The following is a 26,724-nucleotide window of genomic DNA, read 5'->3' as shown; positions in this document are numbered from 1 at the left end:
TGGAAAGCAAAGGCGCACCAACCCATATTAACGCGCACTTGAGAGAGTCCCAGGGAGACAGGTGATATAAAAAAAAAAAAAAAAAAAAAAAAAAAAAAAAAACAAGATTTTTCATGGGAAAGGGGAAAACAAAAAAAATTAGATTTTCTCTACATATATATAATATATATATATAATATACAGATGATTTAACACATTATTCCAGAAGTGACTCCATTCTACTGGGACTTTCAAGATGAAAACATTTGTTGCAGAGGAACTTCTCTCAGATTCTGAAGTATAGGGGTCAGGCAATGTTTTGCTCCAGACTGTGGCACAAATTCAAAATGGTACTGTGCACGGAAACAGAAGCCAGAAAGGCAATGAAAGACAGGATGGAGGGACTGGGAAGGTGTAAGCGGCTAGCAGTCTTCTCCCACCCTGCCTGTGTTTGCAGAGGTTCTCCACCTGAGGGAGTCCATAAAACCCCTTTATGAGGATAGTGTGACCATCTTATCAACAACCAAGGAGGCCTCTGGTAGCTGTCAAAGTAGACAGAACAGCAGAGGGGTACTGTATGCAAGTGAAGATAAAATCTCTAAGAACATAACTCAATATTCAAGCCCTAGAGAGTAATCTCTCCTGCAGATGCTCCAAAACCTTAGTTATCTACACACGACGCCCTGTTAAACCAACCCACGTGTGAGTACATTTCAGAACATTGAGACCTATGCATGATGCCTCTGCTGGTTAAACCTTATGTGTTTCTTTTTAAAGGAACTTTAAAATCAGTTCTTGCTCTGAACAGCACCAAAATGCTCATGAATCACAATCTTATGCAGATCTTGGCTGAGCAGGACACTACAAGGTGAGGGTGACTGACATCTTACACGAGGCAGAGGGAGAGCACTTACTTGCCTTTGCAGACGTAGAGTAATACTAACTTTCAGCCACTAAACCGCTCTCTTACAAACAGGGGTATCTACTACGTCGATTTCAGTGTCAATCAGCTAAGGCAACCAGCCAATCACCACCACTGTGTCTGCTTCTGGTGATTGATTTGGAAAAAGTGATTGGTTAAGACAGACAAATTTGAGGAAAGCACTTGGTAAGAGTCCCAACTGCTAGCCTTCCCGCACATCCTCTGCCGTCTTCTCCGATCAGCCCTCTTCCTTTGACTTACAGCTGCTTCAGAAAATGTCTGGGCAAGAACCCCAGTCCTGCTTTTCCTTACATTCCCAGTACTCGCCCCTATAAACATGGGTTAGCTCCTTGGTGACAGGGTCCTTCTTCCTCTCAAACCACAGTGCTTTATAGGGGTCATACGGTGTGCCTATAAGGGAAGAGAATGAAAAGTAAGACTGGAGCTGACACATACCACACATCAAGAAATCAGGGCAGGGGACAGGTTTGTTACCATCTTCTGTGGCTTTCATCGCTTCCGCTTCTCTCTTCTTCCTGGAAAGTCGCTGTTTTTCCTCCAGGCGCTGCTTCTCAGCATTTGCTTCATCCCAGCGCCCATTTTCCATCAGTCTCTGGTCAGGCCGCAACCGGCTGTCTGTAGGAGCAGTGCCACCTTCCCAGGCATTGAGAGTGAGGGCAAGCTCTGAGAAGTAGTACATGTTTTCTGCATTCTTCCTAAGAACAAACAAAACAAAGGAAAGGCAGCTCTACAGCCTTTCCAACCCAAGGAGTAACAGCTCAGAACACTGGCCTGCATCTAAGTGTCCCTCCCACAAGTGGGAAACTATTAAGCCTTATCAGGTAATCCCCCAAAAAGAAAGCTCCCACCCTTCCCCAGCATCATTTCAAATGTTGCCTGCAACATCTGCATTCAGAATCATCTACATTTATCAGAAAGAATGAAGTTTTTAACACTGCCTCATTCCTATTTCCTATACTTCCTTTTAGACCTCTTTCTGAGAAAATCTGGCACTTCTGTAGATGCAATATATAAGATGAAGACCTGCATTTGTTTCCAAAGTTTTGTGCTTTATCTCAGAGGCCTGTAGGGGAAACTGTTAGCAGGTGAAAAGCATATTTCTCCCCAGTTCCTTTTGAAAAGTTCTTCTCTGAATTGCAATGAGAATGCAGGGCATGGTGGTACATGCTTGTAACCCAGTTCTTGGAAGGTACATGTAGAAGGATCAGATCAGGACTTCAAAGAGAGCCTCAGGTACACAGTGAGACCAGCCTGGACTATTTAATAAGACCCTGTCTCAAAAATAGAACACTAAACTATAGAGATTCCTCTGAGCCATGATTCAATGAAACTTTAGAAAGGAGAAATCCAATTTGGCATATGGTTGGTGAGATAGTCTTGGAACAAAGCACACTTCAACTCCAATTATGTGTATAATCTCTTCAAGGGCTCTCATCTCCCTGGTCAGTCCCACAGATAGCCATGAAGAATGCAGGTAGAACGTTGGCATACCACTCAAGTTAAAGGCAAAGGAAGCTGCATGCCATACTCACGGTAATGGATTCCTCTTCCATAGCATGACCCTACTGTCTTCTGCTTCATGGCCTCTCTGCCGAGCATCACCCCCGTTTTCCCCAGAGGCTGGCTGTACTTTGAAACAATCCATTTTCTCATCCCATGTCCCCAGGAGGGCAAAGTGAACTTTTCCTGATGGATCTGTCACTTCACCTGTCACCTACAAGAATGGAGAGCAGAGCTTTGGAGCAGAGTGACACCATGGGGTGGCTTACTTGACTAATCTAGAAAAAGTTCTAAAGTAAGTAAACTGGCTAAATCCAGTTATCATAAATGTTATGGAATTAGCCACATTTCTTGCTACTGACTTTTAAATACTATTTGAAATAAGGCCAATGAACTGATGGCTTTATGATCAAAGTTTCTTATTGCATAGGATTCTGATGTAAAGGATATAAAAGCAGGAAAAGCACCTGACACAACTATTCTAGAAATTACACAGGTTCACAAACACATCTGAATCTCCAACCTGCCTTTACTTTTTCTTTTTAAATTTCTATTTTTTAAAGACAGGGTTTCTATGTGTAGCCCTGACTGTCTTGGAACTCACTCTGTAGACCAGGCTAGCTTCAAACTCAGAGATCCTCCTGTCTCTACCTCCTGAGTGCTGGGATTAAAAGGAGCACCACCATGCCTGGCTAGTCTTCATTCCTACGTGAAATTCTGTGGCATAAACCACCTATGGTGGAGCAGACATCTCTCCTCTGCATGTCAGTGGTCCTACTGTCTGCACCTCCTTCCTCCTCTCCTCCGTGTTCCCACCTTCACTTTCCCACTGTGATTGTCTTTATTTTTAAGACAAATTTATTTTTATTTAGGTGTGTGTGTAAGAGAGAGAGAGAGAGAGAGAGACAGAGAGACAGACACAGAGACAGACAGACACACACACAGAGAGACAGAGAGAGAGACAGAGACAGAGACAGAGAGACAGACACAGAGACAGACAGACACACACACATACAGAGAGAGAACGCACCAGAGCACCAGCCACATGTATACAGAAGTGGACATCAGATCCCCTGGAGTGAGAGTTACCAGCATTTGTGAAGTACCAGATATGGATGCTGGGAATTCAGCTCAGGTCTTCTGGAAGAACAGTAAGTGCTCGTAACCACTGAGCCGTCTCTCCAGCCCCTGAACTTCCCTTTCACTTCCTCATGTTCAGAAGAAAGTGCTTCAGTAGTGTATTTGGTTCCTTTTCTAGTTTTTTCCTTTTCAGGTCTGCATACTCAGGACACATGACTTTCTACCTACCTACCTCTACACACACACACACACACACACACACACACACACACACACACACACAAACACACACACACAACCAGCCCTTTTAAGGGATGCACACTAAATAAAAAATATTTACATTTCATCCTCTCTTACCTTCCTTGCCACGTCCCGAGAGAAGTAGCTATAAGGAACAAACTTAAGATTACACTTGTCTCCCGTCTTGTGGTTTACAATGTCAATCTCACCAGACTGTGAGTGAAAAGAATCATGGGTTAGTTTTATGAAGACTGACATGAGTTTTCCATGAGCATTCCTTTGTGTGTCACATGTTGGTAACATGGCCTGACCTTCAGTACACCTACTGAAATGCACACATAATAACCTCCCTCCTGAACAAGTCCCTCACCAAGACTCTTCTAGAATTCCTTTGCGTACCACAATTACAGTTTCAAAGTTGTACATGACAGATCTTCCCATAGATTTCATTTGTGATCTTCCTATAGACTTCATTTGTTTCATTTTTCTCTCCTTTCTACCTTTCAAAGATTCAGCTTAATTCCACATCTTCCATGAAGCCCTTTCCCAGAAGACAGTATTCCCTCTTTTCTGACTGCAGTTAAACCAGTCTCACTTCAAAGCTAACAGTTAACTGGAAAATCTCTTAGCCATCTCCTATGCTAGGGTATTTTGTTACACTTTTCAACCTACACATGCCATATTTCTCCAATGTCCCAATAACTCCTGGAAAGTTTTCTCTGACTTTATAACCCTAGTACTTAGGACACTGCTTGGTGATGAACATTTCATGAATAGCAAAAGCATTAAAAGCTGGGACCAAGTAGCTATGTCTTATATCCTTTTTATATAGACCACAGAATCCTACTCATCCTTGGTAGAAGCTATAATTTGGTCATTCATAAGTAATAATTTGTAGTTAGAACTTTATGGAGTAGGACTACTGCCCAAGAAAAAAATCCTTAGGAGAGACTGGTGATCCAGTAAAAATAGCCTGGGACAAGTTACTGGGTCCTAAATACAACAAAGATTAAGAAGTGTTCTGGACTTTAGAGGCACTTGGGGACCTTTGCTTACCTGATCTATCCACAACTTGCCCACAATAATGTTGTGTACTGTTGTGGTAACTTTTTTCCAAGTATAATGGTGCCCAGTTGCGTGGAAAATGCAGTGGATAGTACCTAGAAGCAAAAGTATACAGCAAGGTAAAAGAAAAACAGCATCATATGCACTAGAAAGAGGATTGATGTCCTTCTATTAATATCTCTTCCTTTAAAAAGAAAACAGCAAGTCAAAAAAAATTAAAAAATAAAAGCAAAACTTTCTTAAGTATTTTAACTTGGTTTACTTGATTTTAAGTATATGAATAAAATATAACTAGATAAAGTCAGATCATAACAATTGATATATCTTAGCTAGGGAGCTGTATTTTATAATACCAATTTAAAAATTACAGAAAGAAGGCAAATGTGCCTCATCATCAGGAAAATGACACTGCATTGGGAAGGAATGTGTATTGGCAGTCAAGACTAGTGATCAGGTGTATGACCTTGAACAAACCATCTATCTGTGGGTCTGAACAGGAGGAGTGGAAAAGCAGAGATAGGGGAGCTTCAGAACTGGAACTAGACTCATCTTAGTTTTAAAATGGAGTTGTGACAGTACACTACAGTGGAAGAGATTTACAACATCAAAGGCAGAATTATCTGAGCCTGGTGACTTAAGATCTATGTGGAAAAGATGGGTAAGAGAAGAGAAGATATCAAATACACCAAACTATATAAAACTCAAAAGAGGTCCAACAGTGGTAGCACATGCCTTTAATCCCAGCACTTGGGAGGCAGTAACAGGTGAATCTCTGAGTTTGAGGTCAACCTGGTCTATAGAGTCAGTTCCAGGACAGCCAGGGCTACACAGAGAAACCCTGAGGGCAAAAGCTTCAAGACATTAGATTAGTAATGACTTGGGAAATGACACCAAAAATATAGGCAACAATAATAGCAAGAGAAAAAAAAAAGGACAAAATGGTCTTTTTGGAAATTAAAAATTTTGTACATCAAAGGGCAATACTATGGAGTAAAAAGGCAATTCACAGAATAGAAGAAAGTATTTGAAAATCCTATTTTTGATAAGAAAAAGATACCCAGACCACATAAAAAAACTATCAAAACTCAACAAAACAACTCAATTCAACAACTAGCAAAGGTGGCTAGATGTGGTGGCACACAGTTTTAATCCCAGCACTCGGGTGACAGAGGCAGGCAGATCTCTGATGGTTGGTCCTTGCCGAACAGAAATACTCAGTGAAACCCTGTCTCAAAGAAACAAAGCAACAAGAACTGTCAAAGGGTTCATGCATGGTGGTGAGGCACCTTTGCTCTAGCATTCCAGAGGCAGTGCATCTCAGTAAGGTTGAGGCCTGCCTGGCTGACGTTTTGAGATCCAGACAGCCAGAGCTACAAAATGTCAAAACAACAACAAAAATCCTAAAAACAACCAGCAAAAGACTTACATAGACCTCTCTAAAGCAAACACACAAGTCATTAAAAAGCAGATGAAAACATGCTCCATACCACTCTTAAACCAAAACCACATGAGCTACACTTAACAACAATTAGGGGCTACTACTGAAGACTGAGTAAATCAACAGCAGGGACACAGGATGACTACAGCGTCAGCACACTGCTGGGAGGGGTATAAGTGGTAGAGTCTCACTGCAGAAACAGTGTAGAATTTCTCAGAACATTAAAAAGGGAATTACCATGTGACCCAGCACTCTACTACTGGTATACACTCAAAAAAAAAAAAAAAAAAAAAGTTATGCAGACAAAAATAATAGCAGTGGCTTTCTGAGTCTGGAAGAAGGACAAAATGAGCAGTTACTGTTTAAATGGCAAGAGAATTTCAGCTGTACAAGATGAAGGATCTTGAAGTTGGATGGTTCATAATGTTCAATACCATTATGAACGTAGTAAACAATACTGAACTATAAACTTAACATGTGTGAAATGTGTGTGTGTGTATTTACAATAAAATATTTGAGGAAAAAAATACAGAAGGCCAGAAGACAGCAGAATAACAAGATGTTTAGAATAACAAGAAGATTCAAGATGTTAAAAAGACTACCAGAGGAAGAATTCTATATCCAGTAACACTATCCTGAATAAGCAAGGAGAACTCAGGAGTCATTCCCAGATCAACAAAACTGAAGAAATAATCCATCTAAGACACACTGAAAAGACACAAGTCAATAACTTCAATTCACATCAAGAAACTAAGAGACCAGTAAAGTCAACTATGTATCAAAGAGTAACTTTTTCTCCTATAAAATTTATAAAGTATCTGCATAAGTAAACAATATAAAGTTATGTAATGAAACTATAAAGTAAAAATATACAATTTTCAGGAGCTGGAGAAATGGCTCAGTGGTTAAATGTTCTTCCAGAGAACCCAAGTTTGATTACTAGCATGCATATCTGGTGGCTCACAACTGTCTATAATACCAGCTCCAGGGGATCTGTCACCTCTGGCTTTTGTGGGAACTGCACTGCAAACACATGTACACACTCACATGCACACACACACACACAAATTAAAAATAATAAAAATAAATCTTGACAGGGATATCTGTGTAACAGTCCTGGCTGTTCTAGAACCCACCTTGAGACCAAACTGGCCTTGAACTAACAGAGATCCACCTGCCTCTATCTCCGTGAGTGCTGGGATTTAAGGCATGCACCACCATGTCCAGAAAAAAAATATTTATTTTTTTGTAAAAAAAATAAAATACACACACACACACACACACACACACACACACACACACACGTGAAAGAAAATCAGTACAGAGTAAAAAATTTCTTGTCAGCAGCTGAAAATTTCTGGTGTGCGTCCAACTCTACACAACAGGTTTCCTACTCCCAGGCTTCATCTTTTTGATCTGACACAAAAATAACTTGTAATCCAATAAAATGAAGTTTCATCTTACCTAGGATTCAGTCATTACATAAATGACACACAATCCACCATGCAGAGGAGAGAGGACCATAGACGAGATACTAGCCAAGGAATCTAATCTTGTAATCCTAAATGTTCTACATACAGATAGAAGCAGACTACTAGAGTAATGCGGAAGCATCATTAAAAGTGTTTTTAAAGGCATGCTAGACTCTACATTCTAAGATAGTACTTATAGACAAAAAGTAAATGTATGCAGGATGGGGTCTTAAAAGAGTGCCTGGCCTCCTAACTCTCTGATAGCTGGGGAGTTAAACGACTGCCCAGTGCTCTAGTGATATTGGTGCCTGAATCAAAGTTCCCATCTGATGCCTGAACCAGTGACCTCCATCATGTCAGAACACCTGTAGTGGAACAAACATGGTGGCCTTACCAAGGGGCATAATGGAGAGGTATTTGCCTCGAAACTTGCTGGTGATTTTAATTTCCTGACGCAGTGTCCAGCCGTTTTTGGATTCAGCGTGGTGCGCAGCAGCAGGGGGGTGATGACTCACCTTTAAGAAACCAGGTGTGAGTTAACAATAAAGAGTGGAGAAGAGAAAGCTAGAGCCTATTAATTGGTGATAAACACCCAAGAGCCTCCCTTGATATTTTTACATCCACAACAGCAGGTGAGTAACAGGCCTAGTGTATTCAACCCTGATAAAAAAGAAGACAGACTGGGCCGGGCGGTGGTGGCCCACGACTTTAATCCCAGCACTTGGGAGGCAGGGGCAGGTGGATTTCTGAGTTCGAGGCTAGCCTGGTCTACAGAGTGAGTTCCAGGACAGCCAGGACTACACACAGAAACACTGTCTCAAAAAAAAAAAAAAAAGACAGACTGGGCTGACAAGAGATTGGCTTCTCAAAAACTAGCCTGTCATAAGAAGGGAAGTGTTACCAGCTTGGGCTCTTTACCTGCTCACAGAGAGATCGATACCCATTCTCCTCCAGTCGGTCCAGTTCAAATGTCTCCCCAAGGAGAGGGTTGAATGGCTTGCTGGTTCGGAAGACAGTAGTGGAATAGGAGGAGACAGTGAAGGCTGCAACATAGCAGAGCTGTTCTAGGGAATTCTCACACTTTGCAGCTCGGTCTAACAGCTCATGGTATTCCAGATCTTCAGTAAGGCGTTGAAGCATAGACAAGGGCTCATTAAAGTTTACCTGTAAGAAAGAAAAAAGCTAAAACCTTTCCCCACACATTGATAGAGAAAATGCAGAGACATTGATGTGATGTAGCAAATAACCAGAAGGAAAAAAAAGTTGTGGCTCTCAGATTAGACATCAGGTGACACATTTTCCTATTTGAGATGGAAACCATGTCTCTTCTATGCAGTACTGCAGACCCAACAACAGCCAGAAGTGACTTCATCAGACAGGAACTGAGTGAAGGAATTTCAGATTTTCCAGCTGATTCACAGCGCTCATCACGATGACAGTGATGGAGATGGATCCAGGGAATGAAGAACACTTCTGCTAGAGGAGATGTGTGTTTACTCATTACACAAATATGCCAGAGACCATGTGGCCCACTTGGTGGAGGAGTGAAAAACAGACACTGCTCACACTGCTCCTCCTCAAGAAAATAAGTTACTTTCTATGGTAACTTTGAAATTTTATATAATTTTCCTAATTTAAAATTTGTAGCCTGGCATGGTGCTGCACTCCTTTGATCCCAGCACTTGGGAGGCACATGCAGACAGATCCCTGTGCATTTGAGGCCAGCCTGGTCTATAGAGTGAGTTCCAGGACAGCCAAGACTGTCTTGAAAAACAAGAAAACATAAAAAAATTGTCCTAAAGCCAAGGATGGTGGCATATGCCTTTTACCAAGCATTCAGGGAAGCAGAGGAAGGTGAATTTCTGTGTGTCTGAGGCCAGCATGGTCTACATAGCAAGTTCCAAAACAGCCAGAGCTACATAAGAGATCACTGTATCAAAAAAACAAAAACAAAACCAAAAACAAACAAAATTTACACTATGGGCTTTGGAGAGATGGCTCCTTGGGTAGGAACTCTTACTCTGCAAGGATGAGGACCTGAGTTCAAATCCCCACTACCTACCCCATTACCTACATTAAAACGGCAAGGCATCGCTCTTTATGTTTATAAGCACTTGGGGGAGGGAGGAAGGGATAGGCAGAGGTAGAGACAGGCACTTCCCAAGAACTCAGCTTGGGAAGCTGAAGTGGAGAGCTTCAAGCCAAGTGAGAGACCCTGTCTCAAGAGAATACTAGGAAAGGTCCTTTTCTGGCTTCTCTATGCACAACCCCACAAAAATATAAGTAATTTTAAAAGAGAGAAACAGAAAGAGAGCGATGGCTCAGTGGTTAATAGCACATGCTGCTTTTCCAGAGGACGGGAGTTCCACTTGCAACATCTGTATTAGCTGGCTTACTACCTCCTGTAACTCCCACTCTGAGGAATCAAAAGTCTCTGGCCTCTAGCCAGTTGAACTCACATGCACATACCCACACACATATATGTAATTAAAATAAAATAAATCTTAGAAAGAGAGAGAATAAATTTGCTCTAGAAGGAAGTCAGGTTCCCAAGTAAACATGTAACATTTATTTAATCAGTAATAAAGCTGCAGGAGCTTGGATATTATAGGCCTGAGTTCCATTACAGACAGAGGAAGAGAAGCAGTCTCCTTTCTTTTCAACAGTTTCTTCCTTACTCCAGACTTCTGTCTACCTTCCTATGATACTCTTGCCTGAGCCTCCAGAGAGCCTAGACTACAGAAGGTGTCTGAATGGGGCACAGTGACCAACTGTTAACAGTAAAGCCTGAGTCCTTTGGAGCCTTCCTAATCACTGCAGCAGAATCTCTTAGTGGCAACACTTCAAGCAGAATGAAGTGAAATTTTCACACGTTCAAAGGAAAATTGTGACAAACTGTATTCTGGTGAATACTAGCCATAGGAACAGAAGCTAGCCCAGAGTCTGCACATCACTAGTCTGTCACTGCTTTTCATTTACATATAACCCAACTTCTAATAAATGTTCCAAGAACCTCAGTTTCTTTGGAAATACCTAGCTTTGTATAATGGTTATTTTACTACTCGGAGGCCAAACAGAAGGAAGCAAGGACATCATTCACTGCCATTGGAGAGTCAACTAGACACAAAAGAGAAGCCAGAGATTAGCAATAGCAGGCACCCTCAAGTCGGGGACAAAGAAAAGCAGGGACATCACTGCACTGCAGAGGCTGAGGAGAGCTGGCAGAAGCTTAACATCTTGAGGCACTCAGGGTGGCCTGACTAGTGAAAACAGAATCACACAGATCCTGTCAGAAGACTGCCTAAGAAGGAGTTATGATGTCTTGCTGGTGTCTTATACTGGCAGTGCCCAGCTAAATGCCAGCAGGAATAGAAGTCTAAGAACCACAGCCTACACCAGCTTTCCTGTGACGTAATGCTGCTGGAGAAGGTGACTTAATTTATCTGGAGGCAAGCACAGGACTGCACATTCCTAATGGTGATGTCAATAAGGAATGTACAATGAAAGAAGACACAGAGGTCACCTAGACCCAGACGCTGTTTCTAAGAAGGGTTTACACTCTGAGACAGTGACGGCCTACCTTTCCAGCCCATCTTCCTACTGCTTTCTATAAGGTACCCAATGCTCAAACAACTGGGTTCTCTACTGAAGTTTCCCAAACACCAGTTGTTTGGGGGATTCTCCAATATATGCTCACTCATTTCCTTTTTTTTTTTTTTTTTTTGGTCTCTATGGCAACCTTCACTTTCTTTTAATTAATTAACTAATTAATTACTACTACTACTATTCCTATCCCATCATCATCATTTTGCATTACTGGAGATGGAATATAGGGCCTATCTATTATCACTGAGCTACACTGCTACTCTTGGGAATCATTCCTTTTAAAAACTAAACCTTATACATGTATAGAGAAACAACCTATTTGTTTTCCAAGGCCCAATTAATCAATCACTCCAGCATCTGCTGAATGACTGCCTATGCTAGGCAGCATGCTGAGCATCAAGGACATCCATAGCAACAGTACAGTTGCAATAGGACAGTTTCTCAGTACCTATAAGAAACAGTCTATGAACAAAAGCCTATGTGCCAAGAGGTTGAAGAGTGCGTTTTATTTCTGCTTCCAAGTACCTGGCTACAGACACAACATGCAGCTCCTACAACCTACATCTTAATTTCTAGCCTTTTCTCTTGGTAGCTATGGTCACATAAGTAAGCTGTGGCCACAGAAATTCAAGAGATCACTGGATTATGCAATTTCCAGGAAATGCTCTTAAAAGGCACAGCCTGCTCTTATTTGTCTATCTTCCAGCTGACTGCAAAGTATTCCTTTGATGGCTCGATGAGCCACCGTAGACCTATGAATTAAATAAATAAGGTTCCTAATCTTAAGTAGACAGCTACAAAACAGAAAGAAACTTGGTCCTGACACTCTAGGTATCAGCCCCAAAAATATATTTCTGGATTTCAAAATAAGAATCTGTTTAAGGTGAATGCCCACTGTTCTGTTTTGTTTTTGCTTTTGTTTCTCTGTAAAGAGCTACAGAGTAAAATTTTAGCCTTCAGGACCAGGTGGCCTCTGTCACATCATTCAATACTGCTTCAACAAGACAGCAGGCACAAACACAAATAAGTGATGAGAATCTCTGTCCTCACAAAGCTTATTTGTGGACATTAACCTCATGAACTATTCCTTTTGCATTCCTTTAGATTTAATAAATCTTAATAAAAACATAAAAATATATTCTTAGCTTATGGCTGCTTAGAAGACAGCCATATTTGGCTCAAGGGCCTTAGTTTGCTGACCCATGGTTCAAATTAACATAGCTTGGAATTTCTTTTTATAAACTGAACATCTGTCGAAGAGGCACACTGGTACTACACTGGGCAATATTGGAAATACTCAGTAAATACTTGTAGAATGAATAAGCAAACAGAACACTGCCAAACACAAACAGTGGACCTTCGTGGAGCACAGGGGATAACTACCTCACTCTGGTTACATATGCTAGAGACTTACTAAAGGGACATTACACAGAAATACCCCAACTAAAGGGTTTGGCCAGAAAATAATATACCAAGGGCTGAAGGCCACCCAGGTTGGCATGGAAGTATGTAGCCTAGGCTAGTCTCAAACTCTTGCCATTCCTCCTGGTGCTGGTATTAGCAGGCTTGAATTAACACACCCAATACTATCTTCTTTCTTTGTAGTTTGGGTAGCTTGTATCTTTGTGTGAGTGCATGTGCATGCCAAGGCAGACATCAACGCCACTGACTTTTATGTGGGTTCTCATGCTTCCTTGGCAATACCTTTACTGACGGAGCCATCTCCTCAGCCACACCATATGCTTATCAGAAACAAACTTGATACTGCGTTATCTGTGCATCCCCCATACATACATGCCTGCCTGCCAGCCATGGGAGTTGCTCATAAATGTCACCAAACAATAAGCAGCTAACTAGCTGATCTAGAAACATACACAATCCGTAGCCAGAATTAAACAAGTTGACTTAAAGGGCTGGTTTATGATTAGCAAGGTAATAAAGACCATGTTTGAACATGCTACACTGTGGCAAGAGTGCCACTGAGGTGGAGAGGATGTCAGTCTGGGCATCTGAGGGCCTCACCGGCATTGGGATCTTAGAGAGCTCTTTTCCAATGCAGTTCTTCATGATGCTCCACAAGTTGAGACTGTAGTTTGGCTTATATGGTATTCTGGTTCTCTTTTCCTTCTTGGTCTCCTCCAGCTGATGCTTGTACTAGAAGCAAAAACAAAGCCATTCAATCAGCCACAAAGAACAAAAAATCTGCTATCTAGAACCTTCCCTTCCCCCATGCTTAACAAACAACAGGAGTTTCTATTTCTCTTAGCACTTCACAGACAAGTCCTTGGGAATCAAAATAAAGACCCTCGGACTCTGACAACTTTCAAATAAGAGTTACCTGTTCATCAAGGCTGATGTCACTGCTGGCTCCACTGATATTGCTACCAGTACGTCTTCGTGGATGAAAAACAGAGGAGAATTAGAACAAAGACTAGAACTAAAGTTTGGTCCTTACCAGTTCTTTATGAAACGCAATACCAAATACACTGCACATACTCAGAATGGGTATGAGTTTGGCATCTCTGAAAAATTCAATGTAAGTGCTAACAGTTTTCCATCTACTTAACACAAAAGCCCACATCTTAGCAACCACCACCAGCTCAGAGTCTCACGGAAAAGATTCTCATCATGTTCATTTTCTTCAACAGTCAAGGACAACTTACTTGTGGCCCAAATTTTCAGGCATGGTGATAATCTCTGGTGCATCAAAAAACTCATTCTCGTCATCTTCATCGCTCATGTCCCCTTTGCCAGAACAGCACTGATCTACAAAGAGAAAAGCCTCATTTGTTTTCTGTGTTATATTTACCAATGCCTGGCACAGTGGGTTCTTTTAAATACTGACCAAAAACACAGCAACAATGGTAGAAAGCAGTGGAAAAGTAAAAAGAAATCAGCAGCTCCAAATGCATCCATGAGCCACCAACTGTGGAGAATTTCTTCTGTCAACTGCAGAAACATCCTGACCGTAGCAGAACGGCTATATAAGAGCTAAGTGTCCTACCTTTACCAGACCCAGTGCTGCCCGGAGTGTTTGCTGGCAGCACCGTGGCTCCCCGGAAGGCTCTCTCCAGGTGATTGTGCTGCTTCGCCAGCTGCTCAAGAGTTTCTTCCAGTCGGATCCTCTGGTCTCTTTCATACTGTAGTGACTTCTGCCACTTCTTACTATGCGTCTGGGCTAACATGAGGAAATCTCTGCAGGCCTGTACAGAGAAAGTGTTAGCTATGGCACCTCAACTAGTCAGACTCCCCATGAAGTCACCTTATTCTGGGAACATGAGAAGGCATATGACAATTAAGTACTTCCTGCTATTCCACAGTATCAGGGAAAGCCAGCTGTGTGCTGCAATCAAGGTCAGACTTGGGAAAGAGTGAACACCGTTGTCATAGTTCTCCTATTTTCCTGGTCACGAGGACCAAGCAAATACCAAGTGAGCAGCAAACCCAGACAAGGCATTTGTAGCAAGAGCACAAAGGGTGGCATGTGACCTGCACCCAGAGGTTTACTGGTTGAAAGATAAAAGGCATGACAACAGCTTTCAATAAACCAGCTAAACGCATGGAACCCAAAGCTAAGGACTGAGACTTAGCAGGTGATACCTGTCTACCTACCACACAGCCATTTCTTCCAGCCCATGAACTCATTTCTTGGGCACACAGCTTTCTTCCAGCCCTAACTACTTAGGCACATGCTACTCACTCTGCCTGCACTGTTCTTCCCTCTCCCATCTCTCTAAGGACCTAGGACAAATGGCACCTCTGTGGCACCCACTCTCCTAAGCAGCCAGTTGTTTCTTCCATCTCCTTACCAGCTTCAGCATACTTCTACCTAACACATGCACATGACTGAGTTTCTTTCTCTCCAGAGGGATCACAAGCAACTTTAAAACACATTTTACACTTATTTATATATAGGTCTCCAGCTCCTAATACATAGCAGGAGCCTCATAAAGTTTGCTTAATAAATAAATGAAGGAAGGAACCAATCTAAGCTTAAAACTGTATTCCCTGTTACAGAGAAACTAAAAGGTTCTATTAGAATGTCTGCTCCCATGGTTTCAACAATTGCCTACAGGTCCACCAATGGCTACTAAATCAGTGATTCCAAATTGGACTCTCTGAGTTTCAGACCAGAATATCCAAGTGCCTATTCAATGGCTCTAAGTAACTTCAGAATCAGTAGGTCTCACGCTTGATTCACCACATTCTCTTGCTGCCTCTTTTCTTTCTTTGAATTTCTCCATCTCAAAGCGGTTCTAGAGTCTTTCAAGCTGCCCTAACCTATGGGACGTCTCTCTTCAGTTTTGCTTCCTTCTTCACATCCAAATATCACAGCCTAGTGATTCTCCTGTACTATTCTGGAGTCTGTATATTCCTCCACAGTAGAAGCAGAGGAGCACACATCTGGCATGGGGCTGGCTGGCTTCAAACCACAGCTCTTTGCTGCTATCTAGTTAGTTACTGAACTCTGTGCTTCACATTCTTCATCTGTGAATAAACAAACACTAACAACAACAGAGACCCCCTCAGAGTTGCAGTCTCCACACAGAGCACTTAGAACACCACATTCAGGAAGGCAGTGGTCAGACAGCTCACTCTAGAGACTGGCCTCAGGCTCTTCTACCACCAAGTCCACTCATCTGAATCTGCATTGCCCCAGACTCCACTCAAGGCTACCTCCTTGCACTAAGTCACCAGCAGTTCCCAGACTGAGGTGGAGACGAGGTCTACATATGCCATAGCACCACCCCAACCAATTCTTCTCCTTCATTTTCTTTTAATAATACAGATAACCACTAAAATTTGGCAAGAACCACTGGCATGGTGGTACATATCTTTGATATGAGCACTAGGGAGGCAGAGACAGGCAGATCTCTGTATTTTGGGGGCCAGCCTAGTCTACATCACAAGTTCCAGAACAATCAGAGCTACACAGAAAAAACCCTGTCTCAAAATTTAAAAAAAAAAAAAAAAAAAAAAAAAAAAAGTCAAGAGACAGCAGTATAGCCAGGCACTTGACTGAGCATTTCAAATATATTACCTAAAGTCTCTCAGTACTACCATGAAAGATGAACTAGTATCAAACCATTTACAGATAAGAAACAGAGGTCACAGGATGGGCAGGGTTTCCCTGGGTTATGCAGATAATGAAGGCCACGGTTGGAGTGGACATCTACATTGCCTTCTGCCTAGGCAGACTTTCATTCTCCCTCAGCATTTAGTTGCGCTTCTTTAACCGTCCTAGTACATGCTGAACACCCCAAGGTACTGCCTATGTCTATCCTGTCACACAGGAGCTGTTCAGGCTGGCTTTGATCTCTTGTTTCTCCTGCCTAAACCTCCAGGGTGCTGAGATTATCAGGCATGTGTCACCATACCTGGCTTATTTTTAGTATGTATATTGCATTTAAAGCCTTGCTATTATAACAACACAAGAATAAAAAGTGCAGCTCAGTCAACAATGAGATTATGACAGGGACACCGACAGTAAACAGTTTACTCCTATCAAGTTGTTGGACATCTCCGTGTGTGTTATGCTAAGGATCAAACCCAGGGCCTGGAACATGTTAGGCCCACTACTCTACCACAAAGCTACATTCCCCTCCTGAAAGCTTCTCTGACTTCCAGGAGATCATTCCTGACATGACCTTGGAGATAAGTAATTTCCCAAAGAATAAAGATGGGCAATTTCCAAGAGAAAACGCCAAAGCAAAGCTTCGGTTTTATAAAGCAGGAGTATTTTATTTAGGAAAAAAAATCCTATTAGAATAAGAAAAATAAAAAAGAAGACCGACAGAGAGTTGAGTCAATAACAATTAGAGGATCTGGGTTTGTTTCTCAGCCCCCTTAAGTGTGGTCTGTGGCCACCATAACTCCAGTCCCAGGGAGCTGACATTCTTTTCTGGCCTCTATAGGCACATAAGAGGTGCACAGACATACATGTAGTCAAGACACCCGTACACACAAAATACAAAATGTAAAGTCTACATATTTATCATGGGTCATTGGTTTGTGGAGTTATCAGGTCTCCTGGTCACTGAACACCCACATCAGCACTGACCCGCTGGTGGCTAACTAACACTAGGAGGTGGCCAACTTTCCTGAAATCCTGAAGGCAAAAAACTAATTTGTCTTCTTTCTGGCTGGGGTAAATCAGAGTCCTGAAAGTGTTCAACACTTAAAACAAAAGTTAAAATGTTAAAATAAAAGTTAAGACAACTACCATCACATAACAAAGAAACAAAATGAGAAAAAATTTCATCACAGGAAAAGGTCTTTGATGTTCAGGCACCACAGGAACTAAACTAATTCTCACGGTCACTCCCTAAACACAGGAATTCTGGCACTCGTGAGGTAACTTAACCCATTTAATTAGAAGGGGGAGAAGATCTGCAAAACCGTTTCTCACAGAATACTCATCTCACTTACAAAATGTCTTTCAGTGTGTTTATGTGACGGGAGCTAACATAACCCATTGAGTGAGAATCAGTTAACAGGAGAGGAAAAACAGCACTGTAAAACCTGGTACTCCTTTCATACACCTAGCAATTTGTCAGTAAGGCTAGCAATGCTCTGTATTTACCCAGCCTTCTAGTGTCCATGTGGAGTGTTCTGGAATCAAAGGCTCACACTGAACTAACTAGAATTACAAGTTCTCAACAGTGCTTGAGCCAGGCTCTGCTTGCTATCCCGCATGCAGAATGCCTTAGCCGTACAAGGTCTCACTCCAAGAAGGAAGGAAGCAAAAGAACACAAAAGTGCAAAGGATTCAAGACGATCTTTCAGTTCTGACAGATTAGGTTAGAAAAACAGAGCAAAGAAGCAAAACCACAAAGAACCCAACTAATAGAACTTCAGATGCCCTGCCATTCAAAGAAGGCTCTTCACTACCGCCCAGAAGACAAAATACCCTTCTGACCACATAAGCAGAACACCTTCCACCTGGGCAGCTGCTCCTGTTTCATGCAACACACAATGTAATTTAAAGCACCTGATGATGGAAGCAAGACCTGGTATATTCAGTGTTTTACCCGTTAGTTCCAAGGGGTTGGGAAAGAACTACATTTCTGAGAGGAATTGTCGAAGAGCCAGAGGGGTACCATCTTTACTCACATTGATCATGGCATTGGATGTTATCCTAAAGAGTGTGGCTCGTTCATTGACCTGTTTGATTTTCTCATTGCTCTCAGCAGGCAGCTTCAGGGACTCCAGCTCACTGAGGGAACGCTGCAGGGCGGTGCCATGCTTAGCTATCAAGTCATTGCACGTGCTCAGGTCCTCCACTTTGCTGGACAGTGTTCGGAGGGTATTCTGGAGCTCAGTCTTGTCAGTTTGTGAGACAGACTCTTCATCTCCTGATTCATCTGTAGAGATACCAAAGTTAAGTTCTGCCTCTAGGATCAGGACTGAAAGTTGAAGCCTGTCTGTCTGTCTATCTGTCTAACAAAACTATGCTTTACAATGTGCATTCTGAGCAACTGAGGGCTTGCCATGACTGAGGATTCCTCTAGAACAGTGGTTCTCAATCTGTGGGTTGTGACACACTAGAGATCGAACAACCCTTTCAAAGAGGTCATATAATCAGATACTTACATTATGACTCATAACAGGATGATAACCACAGTTATAAAGTAGCAACAAAAATAATTTTATGGTTGGGGTCACTACAACATGAGAACTATTAAAGGGTGACAGCATTAGGAAGGTTGAGAACCACTGCTCTACAGTGTGGGCCAAGACCCACATCATAAAGATGCAAAGTCTCAGGTCACACTCCTAGACATTTAGATTTAGATGTTGAGAGGCAAGGTCTGGAACTTGCATTTGTCTTTTAAAATTATATTTATTTATAATTTCATATATAGGGGTAGGGGTAGGGTATGTGTGCTACAGTATACATGAGCATGTCAGAAAATAACCTTTGGGGTCAGTTCACTCCTTCCACTGTGCAAATCTCAGAAATGGAATTCAGGTTGTCAAGCTTGGCAACAAGTGCCTTCACCGGCTAAGCCATCCCACTGGACCAGAACCTGTGTTTTTAATTGTGACCAAAGTAGTCCTAATGTACACTGAAGTTTAAGATCCACTGATGAAGAGAATATTATGGGAAACTGGATGACTCTTAGAAACATATAACTAGATCTCCCAATTCTTTTTTGAGGCAGCTTCTCATGTTGCTCAGCTCAGGTTAGCTTTGAACTTCCTATGTAGCCAAGAATGACCCTAAACTCTTGATCCTCTTGCTTCCACTTGCTGAAAGGTATGCCCACCATACCTAGTTATGAAGTTCTGGGGAATCAAAGGCTTCATGCATAATAGGTGAGCACTCTTACCAACTGAACTGCAATGAGCCTTTAAACATTGAAGATTCCAATCTAATCCAAATTATAATTGCAAATCCACCATTATCTTTAGGGTGGCACACAGGCACCCTGCAGAATGGGTTGAGAATCACAGAGTTGCCTCTCCAGATAAAGTCTATGTCACTAAAAACTATTAAATTTTCTTCTCAAAGGGAGAGCCAAACGTCATGATGAACTTCTTGACCCTAATGCTACTCCAAAAGCAAACCAAGAGCGTTCTCAAATCATAAATCGAGTAGGAATCTGGGTTGTACCTCTCACCATTGCTTTGTACTTAACAGTTTGTCACTGCAGACTGTTTTCCCAGCAATGCCACTCCTTTGTGAGCTAACATCAGCCCTTAAATTAAACAAAAGGAACAAGAAAAGATCTGTCCTCTCTCCTGGACAGAGGCAGGGCAGGGGCCAAGGTCAAAACATAACCTGTCACCACAAAACTGATAAAGCAATGAAGTTCCCCCTCGTGGCTTAGTAGATTCTAGGCACTAAGCTAAGCAACTGGCAAACAAAGGCTGACATCTCAGGGTTTTGCCGGTGTGCAAGCTCAGTGTAATTATTATATCTTGAGGGCAAATCCTATCATTTTCTTTAGGGGAAAAAAAGTTAATTTTTAAAAAAAGGTTTGTTTTTACTATTTTAAACTGTGTTTGTGTCTATGCCCTTATGGGTCAAAGGTGGGCAGACCCTCCTGGAGTTAAACTCAGACATTGGTGAGCTTCCTAGCATGAATGCTGAGAATTGAAACCTGTCCTCCACAAGAACAGAGTCCCTGCAGCCTGATAAGACTGTTTTTTGGGTCATCTATCATGACTGTTTCAACTTCATTAACAAATAAGAAGCTATCAGAAGCTGGGTCTAGAATTCCAGCACTTGAGAGGTGGAGACAGAAGGATCAGGAGTTCAAGGTCAACCTAAACTACAGACAAGAGTGAGTTTGAGGCCAGCCTGAGACATGACAAGAAAAATTGGCATAGGTTCAAATTATGAGTTGTAAGATTCCTAATACTGAGCTAGTACTAAAGTAATTATGTCTTGGATATTTAAGAAAGTTAACTGACATTAAAAATGAAAGCACAGGCCAGGCACTAGGCATAGTGAAGAATGTCTTTAGTCTTAGCATTCAGTAGGCAGAGGCAGGAGAATGGGGTTCCAGGCCATCTAAGGCTACTAATCAGACCCTAAATCAAAAAGTTTAAAACAAAAAATTTTTAAGCATAAGTGGTATATCATATCTTTAGGACCAGGGTTTTTCAACTTCAGGCAGCTGATTCTCTGTTGGAGGGTGGAGATGCTATTCTGTACCTGACAGGGCACTGAGCAGTATCTTTGACTTCTAGTCTCTATATGCCAATAACACCCCAGCTTCTTTTATTTTAACTAAAAATATCTCCAGACATTATCAAATGTCCTGTGTGTATATGCAGGACTGAACTCAGTTCACAGTCCTACTCAAGAGAAATAACATACAGCAAGAAGCCTGGAAGAGCTAAGACATGGAACATAATCAAAACGTACACTCAGTCAGGGTTGTAAAAAGTTGTGTTTCCCAGGTCAGTGTTCCTTTGCTCCATACCTGACTCAGCCAGCATCTTCACAGCCTTGGCCTTGGCCAGTTCTAAGGCTGTCACCCAGCGCTGACGCTCTACTTCTGAGCTGGCCTTCAGGTGGTAGGTCTGAGCACCGCCATTGGAAATAATGAAGTTGCAAGAGTCCTCCACAGTGATGTTGGCTGTGGCAAGGTTGATGGTGCCTCGGCAGGTATGTCTCATCTCTGCCTTAGACCTGCCATAGCAAGACAAAAAAGGCTAAACAGAAAGGTAACAAACATCTGCCTGCCCTGCTTCTAGTTCCTTTTATTAACTCTGGGCCTTAGAAACAAAAAAAATTCTTGTTTTATTTCCTTCAAACAACTCTTGGAAATTTGAGCAGTGGGAAGTTGCTTTCGTAGCTTGTAAGCATTGCTTGTGAGTCACAGTTTATTGCCCCACTGTTCCTCTTACTTTACTATTAGCTTTTAAAAATGCAGTCTTTACTGAGCTAGAATTACATGAAATATTAATTCAGTAGTTAATTAAATACAACTGACTGAGTTGTGAACGGTGAATACAATTGTGGAGCCACTGCCACGATCCAAGTGTAGGAAAGCCCTTGCTCTCTCACGCCATTTGCAGTCACAAACTACTTTTTACTTCCCAAGTTATAAAACACTTTATAACCTTGTGCAACAAAAAATTTTGACACTCTCATTCTCTCAGAATAGCTCCATTTTTATACACTGAGCCACCCCCTCACTGTAAATCAGCCCAAATGGGAACTGTCATGCCATGCTCAGGACTACACTGGTGAAATGTATAAAAGGCAAACCTTATCTGATCAGACTATTAAATTCTGGGTATGGCTCAAATGTAAGAAATAAGAATAACTATGGTTAAAAAAAAAGAAGAAGAACCACAAAACAATCACCAGGCATTTTAATCTTTTGGAAAATGCAGTTTCCTAAGTTCCAGGTTTTTATTGGTGGGAACTCCTAAGCTGTCCTATTAATAGCCAGGAAAGATTCAGCAGGTCTGCACTCAAGAGGGCTGGGTGTAAAAATTCCCCCAATCTCTACTGACAGTTCTATTAATAGACTAACTTCTGAACTTCACAACACTACTTGGTGACAACAAGCTACGAAGCACTGGATGGACATCAAACACAAGATTCACATTAAACATCAAACTTCCAGCACTACAGAGCATGCAGAGGAAACGGCCCATCTCCTCACCACCGTTGGCTATGCCCAGGGACCTTCACATCGAAACTGCAGTTTTCCCTGTCCAACTCAGAACATAAAGAGGTCAAAGTCCTTTGCCACAGTACAAAGCAGTAGAACCAAGCAGCCAAACACACCTGGCATATCGAGAATTCCTACATGCCAGAAATGGCACACACCCTTCCCAGACACTAAGATTTAATATGTTTGAGAATGTCTGTTTACTGCCCTTAAGAAGATAGATTCACTGTTGTTCACTTTGTCATGTGTAACTTTTTTTTCTTTCTCAAATGTACTAATGAACAATAAGAGATCACAAGGTGGGGGTGAGGGTCTCAAAGGACTGGCCATTTTCCATGCCCAGCACCTGCCACACTGTAACATGAATCCCTGCTTTTTCTTACCTCCCCCAACAAGCTTCAGTTACATTATGAATAATGCAGGCTGAATTACAGAGTCACAGCTGACAGCCAGCTTACCCTTAGTACCTGGGCCTTCTATCACAGGCCTCCTTATTGGCACTTTTCAGTAACCACCTCCTAGGATCTCCTCTGGCTCCACTATCTTCTTGCACCAAAGAAGTTTCTCAGATAATGTAAAGTCTATAGCTGGTTAGCAGACACTAAGAAACACTGGGAGGGAGGGAGGCTTGACCACAGAGCTCTTAGGTTCGGGCAAACACACCTATGGTTATGTTTAGAACAGAAGTAGAAAAGATTCTGCACTGAAGTTCTTCAGTCATTACTGTATTACATGGTTATTTTCTAGCTAAAAAGTTCTTGTCTGAAAAGGCCAGATGAAATTTAACTTAATCCCTAGAACCTAGAAGGAAAGCCTACTTACTATAGCCTGCCATGGGTGTTTTTGAGTGAAATGGGATTTTGTGTAAGAGAGTAAGTTATGAGGCATCTATGTAAAGAAACATAAGATAAAAGGCTTGTTCATCTCTGTTCTTCTATGTCTTCAGAGGACGGAGTCTATGAAGGAAAAATGCATTTTGAAAATGGCATATATCAGAGACTGTAGGTTTTGGACATATGACCTTCAGAGGAGGAATGATAACATAGCTAAGTAATTCTAGAAAGGCGATGGGGATCACGGCACCTACTAAGAGTAAACTGCCGATTTATGCAGTAGGGATGGTACTTGCAAGTACCAAAATGCAGTAGGAAGGATATACTACTGAAATTCTGGGGGTGTGAGGTAACAAACAGATTGATAAACTAGACCCTGTTGATTGGTTGGCTTGTGAGTGGGACCATCCTACTTGGCAGCGACAAGCTAATGGCATATCTTGCTATGTTTTGGAAGGTGTTTTACGTGGAGTTAGCTACTGTGAAAAAGAAGATAGAAGCAGCAACAAATATGAAGAAATAGCAATAGGTTACGTTATTAATATCCAAGGCCAACACTGATCAAGATTTATACTGATCAAACAGTCAAGTATCCTGCAAAGGAGATGATGTAAGAACTTGGTTGGATTAAAACAATCACAGAATATTTGAATTTTTTTTTTAGATTTACTGTATTTTATGTGTCTTTTGCCTGTGTTTATATACGTGCAGTAAGTGCTCTTCTCCATCCCAAGACTACACTTTATTAAAGCCCTTAGATAATATAGTTGGGTTTTTGTTTGTTTGTTTGTTTGTTTTGTTTTGTAGCTCTAGTTGTCCTGGAACTTACTATGTAGACCAGGATGCCTCAAATTCATAGAGATCCACTTGCCTCTGCCTTTTGCCAGATTAAAGGCTTGTTATCACCATCTAGCCCTTAATGTACAAGTTTTAATATGGGGAATCAATGTTAGAGATTTATGAACCAAATCAGGATACGAATCAACTGAACATTAGAGTAATAGTCAATTAAAACAAGACATGAGCTTGGATAGATGGGGGGGGGGGGAACTCTGAGTCAAACTAAAACTTTAAATGTATGTTATAATCCTAAAATGAGGTCTAGATGAGTAACAGAAAGGGTTATATTAAAATTAATTCAGAATACAATAATGAAAATGTCACACCAATAAACAACTAATGTTCCTTAAACACCAAGCATGAGCTGTCTAAGGCATTCTATACGTGAAGAGTGATAAAAACATTCCCACCAACAACCTCCAACTCTCGTCTTCAAGCTTTCCCTAAAACTTCTAAGAGCCAAGCCAATGACATCGTGGGAGTTATTTGCTCCCCTAAACCTCCTGATAGCAGAGTAACTACTGGTGAAACCAAAAAGAAATACAGGCTGAGCCACTCCTCCCACTGTCTTGGGTTCCCAAACTGGATGGCCACTGGGAAGAGATTTCAACCAGAAATGGCATTATACTAAGCAAATTCCTCTTAGAGTACACTTTTGTATTTTTTTTTTTTTTTTTTTTTTTTTTTGCATGAAACCCACTGTAACCACACTCTATAAACCGAGTTTTAGGTAATTATCTAACTGGTTTGTAACACTAACCTAGGTTTGAGGTTTTAAAGTATGAAGAATAATTTCAAATCCTGATTTCTCAAAGACCCTGGGAGAGTTGCCCATGCTAAGTCTGCTTCCTTGTCAAGAACATGGGAACATGTCCTAACTCCCAGGGAGATAGGAGATCTATGGGAACTGAATGAAATGTTGCATGTAAGACATCCAGCTACCATGCACGGCCACTGGGAAAGCTTATAACCTATCCCCAAATCACCTCTCAACACCTCTGTCTAGTAAAAGCCCCAAAGTGTGACATGTCATGACCATGCTATGAGTCACAGTAAGTATACATTAATCATACCAAAATAAGTACTGTTGAAACCTTAATAATCATTTCAAAAACATGTACTCTTCCTTTAATAAAACTTACTCTTAAGTAAAACTAAAAGATGCACGGTGACTGCTGGATAAGACAATCGTTCCCGTGGGAAGAGGTGGGGCAAGCAAGAGTAAAAGCTATGGTAGAGTACACGTCTCTATTCTGGACTGTCTAGACCGAGAAAGCAAGCACACGCTTGGAGAGGTAAGACACATGGTGGACAGAATCCCAAAGTCTCCCCGTGTGTGGTATTCTGATGTCTGAATGTGTGGACTGAGTAAGCATGGGCTAGTATAACAAGGGTGTATCAGAAATATTAAATTTTAGAGAGTGGAGGACAAAAAGTTAGGAGTTGGAACTTCCACTGTAAGTTCCTGAGGGACAGTGTCCAGGCTCTGTCTGTGCCCCTCCAGCCTCACAACAGTGCCTTACTTGCAGAATAAACGATTGCACCCACGTGGTAGCGGAAATACAATGGTAGAGCAGATGCTCTCCAAACAATTGCTGACAGGAAAGACCCAGGGATGGAGGCAGATGAGGCACTAGGGGCAGGCGACAGCAGGGACAGCACCAGTGTGTCAAATCTGCAGGTTCTGACTTTTGCAAGCTGTCAACCTGTACAGGTGACAGACAGCGACCCAGGGCGACCTTGGCAGCGAAGCTGGCCGGCGGAGAGTGACAGCACTGGTCCGTGGGTTGCACAGGGGGAGGCCAGGTGAGCGTGGCGCCCCGGAAGCAGTTACCTGTAGTAGCTCAGGAGCCCGTTGCTCAGCACGAACCATCGCCGCTGGTAGCCTTTGATGTAATTGGTCCATTTGAAGAGCCAGCCCTCTCTAGCCGAGCCCGAGCCCCCGGCGCCCGAACCGCCCGAGCCCGCGGCTGGCGGTGCAGAGCCCGGGCCGCCTGCCGCCACTCCTCCGGCCCCGGGGCCCGGGCCGCCGGCAGTCGCCGCCGTCGCGGCCGCCACCCCGGAGCCGGGCCCCGCGTCCCCGCGTCCGCCGCCGCCTCCCACCGCGGGTGGACCCGCGCCGCCGCCGCCCGGAGCCGCGATGGCTGCCGGGCCCGGCCCCACCACTCCTCTCAGCTCCGTCGCCGCCATGAGCCGCCGCCGCCCGGAGAGACACGACCGGAACCGCCTACGAGCTCCGCCGCCGCCGCCCGGAGCGCCCAACACGGCTAGCGCTTCAGCCGCCGCCGCGCAGCGTCCCCGCCCCGCCAGCCCCGCCGCGGGAAGGAGGGCTCGGCCGCCGGGAAGGAGGGCGGCGATTGGTGCCGCCAAGTGTCACTTGCTGAAGACCCCGCGGACATTGGCATTTCTCTGGGGCCTGTCATGCTACTCCGCCCAGTGAGAAGCTCAAGGCGCGACGCATCCTCCAGGCCTGCTTTCGATTGGCTAAAAGGAAAGCCAATCAGGCAGGTCTACAAAATCATTGGTAGTTTTCCGAAGTCCGTGGACGGGAGAATGCAGAGCTCCCGGCCGGTTTGTCCTCCGAATGGCT

At 42.7% G+C, this 26,724-nt stretch overlaps 1 protein-coding gene across 1 annotated transcript; it reads right to left on the bottom strand.

Annotated features, from left to right (window-relative positions):
* Nucleotides 1–723: 723 nt before the first annotated feature.
* On the bottom strand, nucleotides 724–26,466 carry Osbp (oxysterol binding protein). Its single transcript, XM_034512491.2, has 14 exons — nucleotides 25,969–26,466; nucleotides 21,259–21,467; nucleotides 18,437–18,687; nucleotides 14,328–14,526; nucleotides 13,987–14,089; nucleotides 13,662–13,716; nucleotides 13,346–13,477; nucleotides 8,636–8,881; nucleotides 8,112–8,232; nucleotides 4,799–4,902; nucleotides 3,860–3,955; nucleotides 2,455–2,636; nucleotides 1,397–1,617; nucleotides 724–1,312 (listed from the first exon to the last, which is right to left on the bottom strand). Exons 1-14 carry the CDS (start codon nucleotides 26,322–26,324, stop codon nucleotides 1,170–1,172), a joined length of 2,418 nt encoding a protein of 805 aa, XP_034368382.1. The 5' UTR covers nucleotides 26,325–26,466; the 3' UTR covers nucleotides 724–1,169.
* Between the last annotated feature and the right edge of the window lie 258 nt (nucleotides 26,467–26,724).

This window comes from Arvicanthis niloticus, chromosome 1, assembly GCF_011762505.2.
Source record: "Arvicanthis niloticus isolate mArvNil1 chromosome 1, mArvNil1.pat.X, whole genome shotgun sequence".
NCBI classification, from domain to species: Eukaryota; Metazoa; Chordata; class Mammalia; order Rodentia; family Muridae; genus Arvicanthis; species Arvicanthis niloticus.
The sequence above is the reverse complement of the archived record's forward strand: the minus strand, read 5'-3'. Positions and strand labels throughout refer to the sequence as shown.